At 34.4% G+C, this 17236-nt stretch overlaps 1 protein-coding gene across 3 annotated transcripts in view; it reads left to right on the forward strand.

Moving 5' to 3' along the window:
• Window positions 1-17236, forward strand: part of dnt (tyrosine-protein kinase Dnt) — a 276928-nt gene that overhangs the window by 254507 nt on the left and 5185 nt on the right. For all 3 annotated transcript variants that reach the window (XM_074135263.1, XM_074135265.1, XM_074135264.1), the window contains 3 exons: window positions 14946-15183; window positions 15331-15517; window positions 16201-16377. In XM_074135263.1, the coding sequence (XP_073991364.1) occupies window positions 14946-15183; window positions 15331-15517; window positions 16201-16377 (602 nt within the window). The remainder of the gene's footprint in view (window positions 1-14945; window positions 15184-15330; window positions 15518-16200; window positions 16378-17236) is intronic.

Below are 17236 nucleotides of genomic sequence, written 5' to 3' on the forward strand. Positions count from 1 at the left end.
GTTTAAATTTCATTTACGGCTAATTATGAATAAACAAAAAATTAATCAGCATAAATAGCAATAGAATCAGCGCGGTTAGAGCAATATACAGGGTGATCCATTTAAAACGCACCAATCGCTAATAACTTTTTAGGAAAACGGTATTTCGAAAAAACCCACGGAGTAAACTATATTTTTTTTTTGTCTAGTTTTCAAATTTTTTTACCCCCGATGCTGTATCTTCATTTTTGGCAGAGTTTCGGCCAAAAACCCGATTGGGGTTTCATAAGGACCACTGGTTTTGACAATGATTATGAAAACTACATAAAAAAAATTGTGAAAAATGACGTTGACCCCGTTTCGATACCCCTAATATTAGTTGAGATATTTAAGATCAAAGTTACTATTTTATCAACTCGTGAACGGTTTTCAATATTAATTTTCCACCAGAAATACACGTTTTGGGAGGTCCTCTGACTGCGAAAATGTTATTTGTGACTCAAAAAACAGAAATAATAATAATTAAAGATTTTTAAAAATGTAGTGCATTGTAATGGTTATGAGTGAGTCAGGATAAATTTGTATTATCATCAAATAAAAGCAATCAGCACATCATTTTAATGTACCCAGTATGCAAGAATTCTTGACCTATGATTACGGTAAGAATATCTTGCCAGGGTGTTGGTCTAGTGGTCAAGAGCGTGGTTTTGTAAGTGGGATATCCCTAGTTCGAATCCCGCGTATGCAGTTATTCATAATACTTAATACATCATAATACTTTTTTTAATGAAATGTAGTCATACGAGGGATTCGAATTGGGGATCTCCCACTTACAAAACCACGCTCTTGACCACTAGACCAACACCCGCTCCTCACTGGCAAGAAATCCTTACCGTAATCATAGGTCAAGAAGTCTTGCATACAGGGTACATTAAAATGATGTGTTAGTTGTTTTTATTTGACGATAAAACAAATTTATTCTGATTGACCCATAACCATTACATTACACTACATTTTTTAAAATCTTTAATTATTATTATTTCTGTTTTTTGCGTCACCAATAACATTTTCGCAGTCAGAGGACCTCCCAAAACGTGTATTTCTGGTAATATTGAAAACCGTTTACGAGTTGATAAAATAGTAACTTTGATCTTAAATATCTCGACAAATATTAGGGATATCGAAACGGGGTTAACGTCATTTTTCACAGTGTTTTATGTAGTTTTCATAATCATTGTCAAAACCAGTGGTCCTTATGAAACCTTAATTGGGTTTTTAGCCGTAACTTCGCCAAAAATAAAGATACAGCATCGGGGGTGGAAAATTTGAAAAATAGACAAAAAAAAACATATAATTTACTTCGTGGGTTTTTTCGAAATTCCGCTTTCCTAAAAAGTTATTAGCGATTGGTGCGTTTTAAATGGATCACCCTGTTTATAACAATGATTGCAACTAGAACTTTGAAGCAAAAGAATATTGATCTAAATTGTCTTATTTTATTGATAAATTCATATATAATTAACAATAAGGTTCTTAGGAACGAATTGTTCAATGTTATCTATTGTAAGAACAAAAGTGAAGCCCTAATTCCTTATTTTTCGTAATTTTGGTATTCGATGAGGTATCTGGTTTTGCAAAAAGTTCTCAGAAATTTAAAACCTTACTAAAGGCGATTACGGGAAGGTTTTTCTTTCTGGAATTAATTGTTGCATGAAACTGTTTTGAAAACAAAAACAAAACAAATCTTTTGTACTTATTTCTATTGAAATTGGATACTCAACTCAATGGAAAAGGTTTATTTAAAGCTTTAAAATTAGTAAACTAGGTTTTAGGGCAATAAAACGGAAAAAGTACTTTTCGATAGCTTGATTTTATTTTTTGTTATTAAATAAAAGAAAAAAGTACATTAAGGCGATTACAACCCTTCATTTTTACCAGCAACTGATTTTACAATTATCATTTTATATCTATCAAAAATAATCGCTTGCTCCTTCTGTCTTATGCAGACGATATCGTGTTATTCGCGAGTTCTTTACCGCATGTAATTGAAAAACTTTCAATTCTAGAAAAATATTGTAATGAAAATACCCTTTATGTTAATTCTTCTAAAACTAAAATTGTCTATTTCTCTAAAAGTACCCGCCCGAAGAAGTTTCGGGGAGTGTATTTCGCTGGTGAACCGATAGAGATAGTAAATTCAGTGAATTACTTGGGATTGATTGCCTTTAAGTGCAACGGGTAAATTTTTTCAAGCTTGTAAGTATTTCAGCGCAAAAGGTAACTTGGCAATAACCCGTGAACACAAACTTTTGATAAAATCCCGCACTCCAGACACAAAAGTTAGAGATAAATTATTGTACGCTTTAATTAGGTCTACTTTGTTATATGCCGGAGAATTGTGGGCATTTAACTACTTTGATGAAATTGAGAAAGTACAACTGAAGTTTTTTATTAAACAAATTTATAATGTCAGTAAATTTACGCCAAATAGTATTGTGCGTCTGGAATATGGACTTGTCCCTTTAAAAGTTAGAATATTTAAAAGTATGGTTACCCTTGCAGTAAATATACGAGGGTGGTTTGAAAAGTCCGTGCAAAAATAAAAACTACTTAATTTTTTGGGGTAAACCTTTTTTATTTTTCAACATAGTCTCCTTTTAGGCTTATACACTTCGTCCGACGCTGCTCTAGTTTGTTGATCCCTTCCGAATAATAGGATTTGTCCAAGTCTGAAAAATAGCCATTCGTTTCTGCAATCACCTCCCTCGTTTGAATAAAATCTTTTTCCCGCCAGCCATTTCTTCATATTGGGGAACAAATAGTAGTCCGAGGGAGCCAAGTCTGGAGAATAGGGGGGATGTGAAACGAGTTGGAACCCTATTTCCATTAATTTTGCGACCACAACTGCTGAGGTGTGAGCTGGTGCGTTGTCGTGATGGAAAAGGACTTTTTTGTGGGCCAATCGTGGGCGTTTTTCTTGCAGCTCGGTTTTCAAACGGTCCAATAACGATCAATAATATGCACCTGTAATAGTTTTACCCTTTTCCAGATAGTCGATGAGGGTTATTCCTTGCGAATCCCAAAAGACAGTCGCCATAATCTTTCCGGCCGAAGGAACGGTCTTCGCCTTTTTTGGCGCAGATTCTCCCTTGGTAACCCATTGTTTAGATTGTTCTTTGGTCTCAGGAGTGTAGTGATGTATCCATGTTTCATCCACAGTGACGAAACAACGCTTAAAGTCCTGCGGATTCTTCTGGAACAGCTGCAAACCGTCCTTGCAACACTTCACACAATTTCGTTTTTGGTCAAGCGTGAGCAATCGCGGCACCCATCGTGCGGATAGCTTTGTCATGTCCAAATGTTGATGCAAAATATTATGTACCCGTTCATTCGAGATGCCCACAGCACTAGCAATCTCACGCACCTTCACTCTTCTGTCATCCATCACCGTATCATGGATTTTATCAATGATTTCTGGAGTAGTAACCTCAACAGGGCGTCCAGAACGTTCAGCGTCACTTGTGCCCGCCCATATGGTCACTCCGAAAATTTTGAAACCACTTATAAACTGTTCTAATCGAAGGTGCAGAGTCACCATAATGTTTATCAAGCTTCTCTTTAGTCTCCTGAGGCGTTTTCCCTTTCATAAATTAGTGTTTAATCAACACACGAAATTCTTTTTCGTCCATTTTTTGAAAATCACTCGACTTCCTCGATTCAAACGAATGCCAAACACAAAGAAATAGACCGATCTGGCTGAAACTTGGTGTGTGTTCTTCCAAGAGATGCTACTAACTAAACATAACCTCGATACGCGCCAGTGGTGCTATCTCTCTGACTTTGCACTGACTTTTCAAACGACCCTCGTACTTGGGTTGCCCCAACACGATTGCCACGCATCTGCTTTGACGCTCTTCTCGCTAGGGAAACTCTTCCGTTTAATAAAGTTCAATACAACTGAGTTACCCAGTTTAAATCAATTTTAAACTCCATAGGTGCTTTAGATTTTATGCAGGGAGATCCCGTTATTCTTAAATCCCAAATTAAAAACTTAGAAAAACAACTCTGGAATGATTGTTTAAGTAGAGATATCGCCTATGTAATTGACCGATGTAAATATAATATTTTGTACGGTCACATAAGTAGTCTGGGCATCAATGAACAGCATCTATCTTGGCTTATTTCCATAAAAAAAATTCGCTTAATATCCCAGCTTAGATTAGCAAACCTCAATAAAACAAAAATCTATTTCAACTCTTGTACTTATGTCTTTTGATAGCTCCAATATATGCACTCTTTGTAAAAATAACCTTTCAGACTCCTTGCTGCACTTCCTTTTCTCCTGCCAGGTCTTTCAGTCTATCCGATCACATAAATTAAACAACTATATTGCAACAGCTTTACCTGACCCAGAAAACTATGTGAACCTATTTTCTATTAACTCTGTAAATCAAATCAATGCTATATGTGATTACGTTAAATTATCTTTACAAATAAGAAGTTTTTTACTCAATGAGTGGTAACTTTTAAAAAGCTAAGAAAGCTAATGAAAGCTAAGATCTGACGTAAGACAGAAAGGAAAAGAAAAGCCCTTGGGAAGTTCATATAATTTTGTTGTCACGAATTTAAATTTATTTTTTTGCGTTTATTTACCATTTATGTATTATTTTAAATCAATGTCAAACTCCATGCTAAGGGGTTAAGCCCCCCAAAAGCAGTATGTAATAAATAAAAATAAATAAATAAACTTATCAAAAATTGTACAGTTCCAAAAGGTACCCAAGTTGCTAAATTTTGATGAACAAAAAGAAGAAGCAACTTCGGAAGGTTCTTGTTTCTTGGTAATTAGTGTTGAGAAAAATACTAATACAAAAAAAAAATTAAGTAATGAACTTCGTTTTCTAAAAAAAAACAAACCTGAAGGTTAATGATGGTGAGTGAGACGTTACATTAGTTTTATGTCTTCATCGAGTCACAAAAGGAAACATTATAAGAGCATTAGACTTAGATTTACTAAGATGGAAAAAGGAAAATAAAAAGAATATCAGAGCACATTAAAAGCAAGAAAAGATAAAAGTCGGAGAATTACTTCCTTGAGGAGGAAGATATACGCTGTAATTGCCTCTGTGCAACACGCCGCACCATTCTTCCCCAATATTATTTTTATTTTGCTTTTCATACAGAGAGAGAGCGCTTCTTTTCTCCGTTCAGAGAAGAAAGAAAGTTTTTAGGAACATCCAAAACGCACTCGTAGGTGGCACGGCTCTTCGCTAAATTCAATTTATATTCGTTGGAAGATACCTAAGATGAAAACGTTCGGATGGGTGTCGCAGACTCATAGAATGTAATTTCTTCGTTTTAAAAGAAGCTCTTCGTTGGCCGGGTAAACATTTGTATTTTCCAGTTTTATTCTCTCTCTTGTTCCTTGTCTTTTTACAATTAAGAAGCGTCAATCTGAGCTCGAAGACTTGTCTTTACATCGAGAGATGTAAAAGGTTTTTACTAAAAGTTGTTTTTTTTTTTTCAATAACAACAAAAATAATACTCGTAACACTTTTCTCCAAATTTAGTACACATTATTATTTCTCTGTTTCTTTGTTCTTGATAAGAACAAGTATTTGTACATATCAAATATTTTTAGCCAGGGTTAGCATGTTTAGGTAAAAAATATTTTGAAAAAAAAGCAACTATAAGTTAAAAGAAACTCGAACTAGGTTGATAGTTTGAATCTTTTAGGTTGAGATTTTTATCTATTCAATTATTTTTTTATTTTTTGGTAATACACTGCTTCTTAAACAAAACCATGAACATTAAAAGCAATTAGGGCGCCACTGTAGCCGAGCGGGTTAAGAGACGAGACCTGCAAAGCAAATATGCATTGTGGTACTGGGTTCGATTCCCGGTCTAGAGGCCTTGGATTTTATTTAATGGTTAAATGAGAAATAGTAATGTACGTTTGCTAGTCGCCTCCGTCCACGACACCTAAATGGTAGTTGGACGTTAAGCCGCGCCTGAAAAAATAGGCGATTACTTTAAAGCAATTAAAAATATTGCAAATTATTAAAATTAAATAATAATAATGAGAAAAAATAAGTAAGTAAAGACGAAAGGGCTTGTTACGATCTAATCTGTCAGTTATTAATAGTTCTAGCTTGGTAAATAGTGTTACTTCTGAGTGTAATCACTTTTAGTTGTAAGGAAATTCATAAATAACAATTACTGTACGAATTACATAACGGGAAATGTGGTAAGTCCCGAACATTGAATGCGTGTTCTCGACGGATTCACAATTTAATGTTTTTATCCACTGTTTTACGAGAATTATTTTTAAGGTTAATTTTTTTTAGAAGCTGCAACAGTCAATAATATAATAAGATTCTGTGTTAATTATTATGTATTCTTCATTAATTTGATTATAGTGGTAAAGGATCATATGAGATTTTTTTTTTTTTTAAATTTATTTATTTATTTGCAACTGTATAAAATATACATCTAGCAAATGTGTATTTACAGATAAACATTTGATTGTGTCACAGAGCTGGCTCAGTGCCACAACCTGGATGACGGGATGAGAGAAACCAGCCAGCGCTGGAACTCTCTAGGAACTTATTGGGAGTTTAGGAAGCAATGAGGTCACGTGGCCAACGCCGCTTTAGACGACGTGGAGGATTGTCAGAATGGGAAGATGTGAATAGTGATTGAGCCAGAGGATTTGGGTGATCACAGAGAGTTTGCTGTGGAAATTTAGGAATCGGGTGTGGATTAACTCATTTACATAGGGAATATTGAGATCATGATGGAGGGTACGGTTGGAGACATAGAATGGCGGAGGACTTTAGACTGGAAAGATTGGATAGGTTGGATATTGTATGGTTTGGCGGAGCCCCACAATTCTGCTCCATATATCCATATTGGTCGTTAATAGTGTTTTGTAAAGTGTAAGTTTGTTTTGTACGTTCATAGAGGATTTCGGTCCAAGGAGTCTCCTTAATATTCTGTAACGTCTGTTCAGTTATATGAGAAATAAGGCTTTTATTTAGGAAGTTGAAGGAGGCGCCACGATAGCCGAGCGGTTAGAGGCGAGACCCGTAAAGCTAATTTGTATTAAGATACTGGGTTCGATTCCCGGTCTTAGGCCTTGGATTTTATTTAATGGTTAATATGAGAAATTTATAGTAAAGTGTGTTTGCTAGTCGCCTCCGTCCACGACACCTAATTGGTGGTTGGACGTTAAACCCCGAGTTAAACGGTAGCCGAGCGGTTAGAGGCGAGACCTGTAAAGCTAATTTGTATTGTGGTATTGGGTTCGATTCCCGGTCTTTAGGACTTGGATTTTATTTATTGATTAATATAAGAAATTTACAGTAAAGTATGTTTGCTAGTCGCCTCCGTCCACGACATCTAATTGGTGGTTGGAAGTAAAGCCATCCTGAAAAAAAGAGTTTCAGCGGCCCTCCATTATCACTTGTGACCAAATTTTGGCCCCCAGATCTCAAAAGGATTGTGCTCACCTAGGTGGACTTAAAAGTCTTAAATGTTAGTTCATCTTATGATTCGCCAGGATTACTTTCGAAGAACAACCAATGCGGAAAATCGACTACCTTTTTTTTTTGTTGAAATTCTGTATCCTTTGACAGCAGGCTTATAGTTTGGTACAGATTTTTTTCGCCGACAATATAATAATTTTCGAAAAGTGTACCTAAGAAATTCTTTTTTGTGTCTGTGTTTTTTGAGGGAAAAGAAAAAAAATGAATCCCGTTGGCGAAACATGAAAGCGAAGCGGGAAGAAATGAACAAAAAAAAGTGTGAACTATAGTTTTTGTTTTGGAGTAGAAGCTTCTATTGTCGTCATGTACTGAATGAGGATTTTTTGATGCTAGTATATAAAGGAAGAATAGAATAATGGACAGCTGCCTTAGAAATCTTTCTGCTCCTACATGGAGTATATATACTACAGGCATTACACCACTAGGATGGCGGTAACCATTCAGTTTCACCTGCATCCTCTCACAGTGCTTTTAACCATCAACTTTTAGCGTATTTATTAATAATAATTATTTTATTAATTAATTGCACAAAAAACTAAAAAATTCTCAAATGTTATGGATTTATCTGAAACTAAATGTTTTGAGTTCGGATCGTTGATGATAATGATAATACGTTTTATTTAGAAAAAATATAAATACGTAAGGATACACTGTATTTGGGCGAAAACCTTGCAGGTGGGTGGAGTCCGGGCACTCAGTGGTATTCAAAGGCTAGCTTGCCTGAGTGTCACTGGGGCCATGAGGACTTCCCCTACTGCGGCCTTGGGGGTTTCATTAAATTTGCCCCATTGCACATATATATTCAAGGCGTTGCTAGAGCCGTTGTCACTAGGCTTATGAAGGGACAAGCTCCTATTAGCATTAGGCATGGAGGAGCGTATCAAGAGCTATTTGAGGAGCTGGAGGCTGACCCTGTTTTGGGCCTGCCTTCGGATAGTATGACCCCCAAATATAGCTTCGACAAGCCTTTCAAAGTCTGTATTCGGGAGGCTTGGAGACGCGGTCCTGGTAGGAACTAGCTACGGTTTTTCAGGCTGAGCTAGTTGCAATAAGGTTCTGTGCTGCCGAGATTGTTGGACGAGAAATTATTAATTCTAAGGTCGTGATTTTCTCGGACAGTCAGGCTGCTCTATGAGCTATTAGTTCCTACCAGGTCAGCTCAAGGCTGGTTTGGGGATTGTCTGGGTGCCCTGAAGGAAATTAGTGACCAAAATAAGGTCTTTCTGGTTTGGGCACCTGGTCATTCAGGACATAAAGGAAACGAAGTGGCAGATTTATTGGCCCGGGAAGGCTCTACGGGACACTTCGTTGGTCCGGAGCCCTATTTTGGGGTCTCCAAGTGTCTTAAGACTGCGACCATGAAACTATGGGTGCAGAATAGGTCTCAGGAGTGGTGGCTTGCCACCACAAGGCAGAGACAGGCGAAGGAGTTCATTAAGGGCTATTCGCCAAAGCTGACTGCAGATTTAATCCGTCAAGGCCGTGTGTGGCTATAAGGATAATTGTAGGCCTATTAACTGGGCCACTGCTGGCTCAGAAAACACATGCATCGCAAGGGGTCTGGTAGATGATAGCCTTTGTAGGTTCGGTCAGGAAGAGGAGGAAACGGCACCCTGTTAAGTGAAGTTCACAACAGTTTCCGGCGACAAAAACCTCTACCCCAAAATAAAAGGGTTCGCCACACCAGAACATTGGACAGGTGCATAGAAAATGAAATAGTTGGATCATTTATCTTTACCGTTTTCTTGGTTATGTTGGTTTATACCAAAGAATACCCAGTGTTCCATTCCACCAGCCCTAATGAAAGAAATCAATTCAAATTTTTAAGTATAACATTTTCAATATAATAAATCCTTTCCGTTAAGAGTAACTCTAAAAAAAATACTAGGTTATCTTAGGTGATCTGTCATTTACCTCTGATGGCTACTGCTTACATGTTATTTGTATTTATGTATACTATATATGTAAGTGTATACGTATTTATTTACCTCTATAATTTTCGCTTACTGTGTTTATTATACAGTTGCGAAATTAAGGAAAAATAAAATATATATATAGGTATATATTTTTATATTAGTGTATAACTTTTTATTTGAAATATTATTTACAGGACCCTTTAATTAGGACCCTATGTAAATGCGGTCTACCTTTTATGTACATTTCACCTCTAGGTTAGTTATTAATTCACTGATGCAGAAATCTCTACCTTTCCGGTAAAACTATTATTTAGTGTTGAGGGTTTAGTGAGTTGGCTGGCTTGTAAAGTATAATTTTAGGGTGTATAGTTTATATTCCTGTTCTATTATATTATAATAATGGAAGCATAAATGTGTTGTTAATATTTCAAGTTTATAAAATATTCAAAAAAAAAAAACAGGTGTACCAACTTTATCGAATAGATTGTTTTTACATTTTTCTGAAATTTGTTTTAAATAACTTTTATTCTAAATTCATGTGCAATTTTTTTTAATCTAAATATTGTTAGTAATAAATTTATTTTCAAATTCGGAGTCCTGTAGACATATAAGTTAGAACTTCATTCTAGTAGTTAGAGAATGAACAGTTGAGTTATCGTAGTTAAGTTGTATTTAAGTGTAAGAAGTTGTTTTAAGAAAATGATTGATGCAGAGTACCGAATGGACAAGAACTAAGCTCATCCATTATCAATTTCCTAAATCTTTTCCCACCACTCTCATATATATTTAGTCATTTGTGGTACCCAACTAGGAGAGCCTACAAGTAGACAAAGATTAACATCACTGATATAAATACTTGTCACTGTGGTACATGCAACTTGTAGCTAGAAAGCCTCAACTCTTAGCTATTTATCACTGTCTGGTGATTGGTCCACTAAAATGATCTTAGTCGACTATTTCTCATCATATTCCCTAGCCACACTCCTTTACCAATGTCTTTTTTTTTATAGCCTATAACTAAATGGATTATATTTATCATAACCAGCAGCGTTTATCGGGTGAAATTCATTGCCTTCATTTTATTGATTGGTAAATAACCTTCAGATAATAAAACTTGAATTCCCACCCATTAAGGCACATTTCTTTTTTTTAAATTCGTTTTCTTTATTCACTTAACAATGTACGACATTAAGGCGCCACACTACATGCGGTCATAGTTACGAGGAAGTAGCAAGTAGAATGGAAAACAAATAAAAAGAAAGAAACAAACCAGAAGATATGAAACAAGGAGTTACCTATAAACGACAACATACCTCATGAATTAAAGAAACACTTCATGAATCGTTCAGCGTTACTGTAGTGGCTATAATATAACAGTTTTTAATTTAACATTTCGTTATGTACACATTTTTTTTTCTTAGAAGTTTACGGCAAAATGTTTTTGGAAACAAATCTGGATATTTTTGTTCCAAATTTCAGATACTGCTGGTACACCTTATCATACTTAATGTAAACAAAATTCTTGCTTGAAATACTTACATTCGGTTACTACCGTAATTACATCTAAATTGTTTAATTTTTCTTCTAACTTTTGGTTTCCCTAGAATAAATTAGACTAGACGAGATAAATGCTCGGGATTCAACCAGTCTGATATCTGTCCAAAACACTTTGAATCATGATTATTAATTTCAAATTAAGATCGCAATTAAAAGTGTAATAAAAATAAAAAACTGGTTTGTACGTTATTAAGTATTCAACTAAAAATTATAGATCTACACATGTATATCATATCTACATCCGAAGTATAGAGGAAATTATATGAGCAATGTTCGTAAGTCTTAGAAACGTAAAAACATCTATCCATTAAAGTGTCCCTTCCCTTGTGAAATTTGACCTCAAATTAGGCATTTTAGCAACTCATTATAACCTACCTTAATATTACAATACAAAAAAATGTAGAAATGCGTTAAAAATAAAATATAAAAAATCTTGGATTTTCGAGTTATTTTGTTTAAATACAAGATGTAAAGCAAACGGCTAAGTATATAATTCATCACAGTTCCATAATTTAAACCCAGTTTAAAAATATATGTACAATATTTACCTGGAATTCACTATATTTACACTAGCACAAGGTTTACCAATGCCAGCTCTGTAACACTCCATCCTAATTAAGGTGGCACTCGATTATTTACAATATTTACATATTTACGAAGTACAAATAAACGACCGCAACGCCCAGAATAGCCATGCCTGGCCATCATTAATCTCCCACACTTCCCTCAGCCTCTTCGCATCCATATTAACACTCGTACCTAACTCTGCATTAATTCTAATCCTAATAAATGCAACCATTCCTAATGAATGCATAATTAGTAACACACAAACATATGTTACATACTTATTTGATATTCCTCCTCACACTCACCCATCAAGAGGAACAGGAAAATCTCAGTTTATAAGCAGACAGAAGATATCCCTTAACCTTGTAACATTATAAAAATTACTATAATTGTCAGTAGCAAAAGCCCACAAGATGAGTCTCTAGATCTAAAGCGCGGCAAAAATAAAAAAATTATGACTGAAATGGGCAAATTTTTTGTTCCTTCCGACTTAATGGATCAGTCACCAAAAACGATGAATATTGCTTTCTCCCCAAAATAGATTGTGCTAAGAATGAATACTACTTTAGTTCATCACTAGAGTAAAGTAGATATGTATATAAAAAAAAACTAAGAACAAAACTGGCATTGCACATTAAACATAATAGTTAATGTTTCAATTTTGTGTAAAATATAAATTCTAAATTCCAATATCAAAAAAACTTCATTTTAAAATTTAATGAGAGAACATAATAATCAGTCGTTGTGAAATAAATTAAAGTCCAAAATCAAATCGTTTAATCAAAGGATTAATAGAATGTTAAAACCGAGGCGGTAAACTTCAATTTAAAACTCTTATCACCTAGCGCATTCTATAATCCTTAACAAAAACTTACAGTTTAAAATGTTAAGTATAAGGGTTGATTAAACGCCAAAAGGTACACAAATCAGCGAGTACCCAACATTTCATTAATACTTCATTAATATTTAAGTAATTCTACTGCATTAATTTTCATTAATAAGTTATTTTTTAGAATTTATTAGATATCACAGACCCTTATGCTGGCCATTTTCGTCTACAAAATATATGTTCAAGTAGCACTGTAGATTGACTGTAATATCTAGTTATTTATAATAATCAAACTATTAATTACAGGTTAAAAAGAAAAACGTTATAAAAAATAAAATAAAAATATGAGGCTAAAAAATTCAAAACCTTTTTTTATAAAAAACTTACACCAATGATTTTGTTTATTTTATTTATTTAATTTTATTTTTAAATAAAAATTGTCGGTTTAAGTTCATTCTTCGATTAAAGTAATTGTTATTTTATGTAGTAGTCAAACGTTTATAATAATAGGTAATAATTATCTGGCTTTATCGCAAATAATATAGTTTTCTTCAATTACATTCTCCATCTAGGTGTTCTTCCCACAATGTTGTATATATGTAATATAAAGTAAATAAGATATGCTATATTTAGGACAGCTAATTATTCCAGTATTTTACTATAAGTAAAATTAGGGGGACTAAATTAAATTACAATAGAGAAATGAATAATTATTGTTTAATAATCTACTAGTTATTAACTGTGTGTTAATTGTGCTCACGAATATTTCGGTAAGACGAATTCAAGACAGTAGCCTACTCTAACTTTATCTTTACTTTAACATGAATGTACGTATATGTGATTTATCATAATTATAACAAAAAAATAATATAAATGAAGTGGCCAGCATAAGGGTCTGTGATATCTAATAAATTCTAAAAAATAACTTATTAATGAAAATTAATGCAGTAGAATTACTTAAATATTAATGAAGTATTAATGAAATGTTGGGTACTCGCTGATTTGTGTACCTTTTGGCGTTTAATCAACCCTTATACTTAACATTTTAAACTGTAAGTTTTTGTTAAGGAGATTTTTGTACCTTTTGGATAGACTGTCCTTTTTGTCTATTTTACAAGTTACATATCTGCTTTACAGATTTTTTTAAAATTTGGAATAAGCTATTCTATCATTATAACCTGATAAGGTGTTAACTACCACTGGAGAGATCTTTTTAAAGAATGATTGTAGTTGCGTTCCCCCAAACCATCCTCAATAACAATTTTTTTGAGAAAGTGTTTTGAATAACATAGGAAGGTATTTGTACGTAAATAGCAAAATTAAACTGCGATTTCAGTACTTCCTTTTAAGAGGAGTAAGAAAAATAAACTAGGATTGCAGTACTTCTCCCTAAAAGGCAAAGAGGCAAAGATTTTTTAATCGAACAATTCATTGATTTAAATCGGTTCACTCATTGATAATTTAAACGATTGCAGTACTTCCTCTTAGTAGGAGCAAGAGAATCAGCAACGTAGAGGAGCTTTAACCACTTATTCGAGCTGAATTTTATCAAAATCGGACTAAGCGTTATAGAAATATTGGTAATAATAGTTTTAGAAAGGGCCTTATTTGGTTGGGCAAACTCCCCTCCTTGTGAGGCACGGTGCAGAGACTTTTAAAGTGCAAATCTGTATAAAATTTCGATTCGAATGACACTTCATTCATAAAAATCGGTTCACGTGTCGATAATTTGAAACGATTGCTATACTTCCCCTTAACAAGTGTAAGAGCTGATCGCCTCTTTAATGTTACGTAGGGGAGCCCTAGCCCTATCATCCTACCAAATTTTATCAAAATCGGGCCAAGATTTACAGAGTAATTAGTAATAATAATTTTGGAGGGGGCCTTACATAAAGGGGGCTAACTCCTCTCCCATTCGATGTACAGCGTCGGGACCCCCAAAAGGCACATCTACATAAAATATTGAATCGAATGACACCTCATTCATGAAAATCGGTTCACGCGTTTAGGCGCTACGTTGTTTACAAAAAAGGTAACAACAAGAACAAGAAGAAGAAGAAGAACAAGAACAAGAACATTTTTTGAAAAAGCCGTTTATGCTCATTTTCGGCAACTTTTTTCTCGAAACCCATTAGATCTGGGTGGTTGCAAAAAAATTACAGTTATAAAGGAGGGTTTGCCCTATAATTTAAAGAAAATTTGGGAATTTTATCTTTTATAGAAAAACAGAAAAAAATTGTCAAAGTTGGGTGTTTTTCAACGTTACGCTTTTTTGTGCAGTTTTTGATGGTCAACCCTTATACAACTGTCCTACCGGACAGTTTTAATTAGTAGGTTATGCAATAACAAAAGTGCAGGAAAATATGAATCTACATACAGATAAGTACAGTGGTGACTTGAGTGTGTATGAGGGCATTAGAAGTAGAGATCAGTTTTGTTAGGAGAAAGCCTAGAGCAGGTAGCATAAATAGGTTAAGTATTACCATCAAAGTCTTTCCAGTTCTGTTTTAATTAAATGTTGTTCACTTGTTTGTTTGTTTTTTCTTTCAGTTACCATACACCATATCGGTTGATGCATCTGACACTCAGGCCATGTTACCAGCTAGGCTAAATATTTCCAACCAAGGAATGGTGCCTACAGTCGTGCAAACATTTTCTATAGTTCTTCCTTGTTCTGGGCTGACTAATGCTGAAGTAGACCTAATCATCAGTATTAATGTTACCATCAACAGAGCCACCAACAATGTTACTTCTCTCAACTTTAAAAGAAGAAAAATATGTCTAAAAGGTTGGTTAACTCAAATCATCTATTTTTCGTTTTTTTTTTTACTTTCAGGATAAATATTTATAACCTCCTCTTACTAAATAGCAGCAGATAAAAGACTTAACCTAGCCCTAAATTAAATTTATTATTAAAACATTTGTTTGGCTGTAGGTGCAGCACTATCTGTTGGTCCCGGCATGGATGTAAGACAGGACGCGGTGAACCCGATGGACGATAATGAAGCACCACCAGCTTTATATATTGCGATCAGTGCAGCGTGTGCTTTGGCCACATTGTTAGCAATAGCATTGCTGGCATGCTATCTCAGAACTAATAAGGCGGCGTTGCATAATTCAAGGTAATATTATTATGTTTCTGCTTTAATTATTATTAATTTGTTTGCATTACTATGTTAAGTGCAATAACTAATCTAAAACTTTTGAAAAATACGTATACAAAAGAGATGTTTAGTTTAAAAACTTAAAGTAATAATAATAGTAGTTCATCTTACGTAATTACCGCATACTCTTTGAGCAGCGGCAAGCGACCAGATTTTTTATCCTTTAACTACATCAATTCGCTTCTCAAGCTTATTGCGTTGTTTGAGCAATTTTTTTATGACAGCAGGGCAGGTGGAGAATGCTTTTAGTGTGTTTTTTTTCTGAAAAGACCAAATCTGTGGTTGCAATGTAGCGTGAGTTTGGTGCCTGGTTCCTAAACCACACAGGTGGTACTTGTATGTATATATATATATCCCAAGATTGAAGCCAAAAGTCTCTCAGTCGATTTTTGAATCGGCTGAGATCAGGGAGTGCTCGAAGCGGTTCAGTGTTTGGCTAAGTCAGTCTTGAAAGTGAACACGTCAGGCAGTTGAATGGCAGAGTGGAAGATATTCATAAGCGGCTCTGCCTAAAACTGTGTAAGCTATAATGGATAAGCACTTCTTGCCTCTGATAGAATTAGATGAAAGCCAAAACCACAAGCTTTGCGAAAGAAGTAAGGTGAAGAAGAAGTCTAAAAACTTTAATCTTTAATTTCTAGGGAATCCAGGCTTGGTTCGAGTAGCAGCGGTGGACCATTTCTGCAGCCTGCGCCTGTTCTAAGTTGTGGATCATCCAGTGGTTCGTGTGCAAGTTCAAGATTAAGAACTACAGCCAGCATCCCGCCAACTAATCCTGCAGATCTCCACCACCGGATTGCACAACTTACGATACAGAGGCAAGAAGCACTTATAAAATTATTCATAATTTATTCTTAATTACTAAGTTTTAACTTTTCAGTATTTTATACATAAAATTAGTAGTTCAATAACAATCAGCAAGGCTCAGGATTACCTATTATTGCGTTCGGAATTATTGATTCCAAACCCTGCAGCTATCTGCCAGTAATTTGTGGTATTTGCAGAAATCTTCCTTCTATGTAGTTCAGTCACTGTGTAATCTTCCTTTAAATACTTCCTTCGCCCTCTTTGTGCCATTGATTGTGTACAGTAGTTTTTAAGCTTCTGTCTTAGGCTTAAATGTAACTCAAAATTTTGGTAAATGCTAAATTTTTTTTATAAATTTCTAGATGTTAAGAGTAATCTTTCATCCAAATTAATGCTCTGTAAAAGGTAAAGAAGGGTCTTTAGACCCTAAAATGCTGTAATTTTAATAAGTTTTTTTTTTTATTCAAAAAGAAATTATTTTAATAAAATTGTAACAGTAAATCTGTAAGAAGAATTACATTTCTTTTCTAGGCAATGTTCCTTATTTGCAAGGTCGCCTCAACTAGCTTATGAGCTTGGATCTCCATTAATAATTTATTTATTTTTTGAAAAATTTCCAAAATAAAATTTTAATATTGCCCATTTACAAAAAATGTCTTCACACTATCGTCTGGACATTTTTGTTCAAGTAGTGGTAGGGGTTTTAGGAGGAAGATAGTCTAAGTTTTCTTGAATTTCCTTTGTTTCCTTGAAGTTCTCTGTTATTTTTTTTAACGCTTTTTACATTATTAACACTTTTTTTTAATTACTTTGATTAATAGAAATTTCAGTAAGACTTCAAAGAAATCAATGAAAATTTATTGCTTTATA

This window comes from Rhodnius prolixus, unplaced genomic scaffold (genome assembly GCF_049639745.1).
Source record: "Rhodnius prolixus isolate KJV_2025 unplaced genomic scaffold, Rpr scaffold_5, whole genome shotgun sequence".
NCBI classification, from domain to species: domain Eukaryota; kingdom Metazoa; phylum Arthropoda; class Insecta; order Hemiptera; family Reduviidae; genus Rhodnius; species Rhodnius prolixus.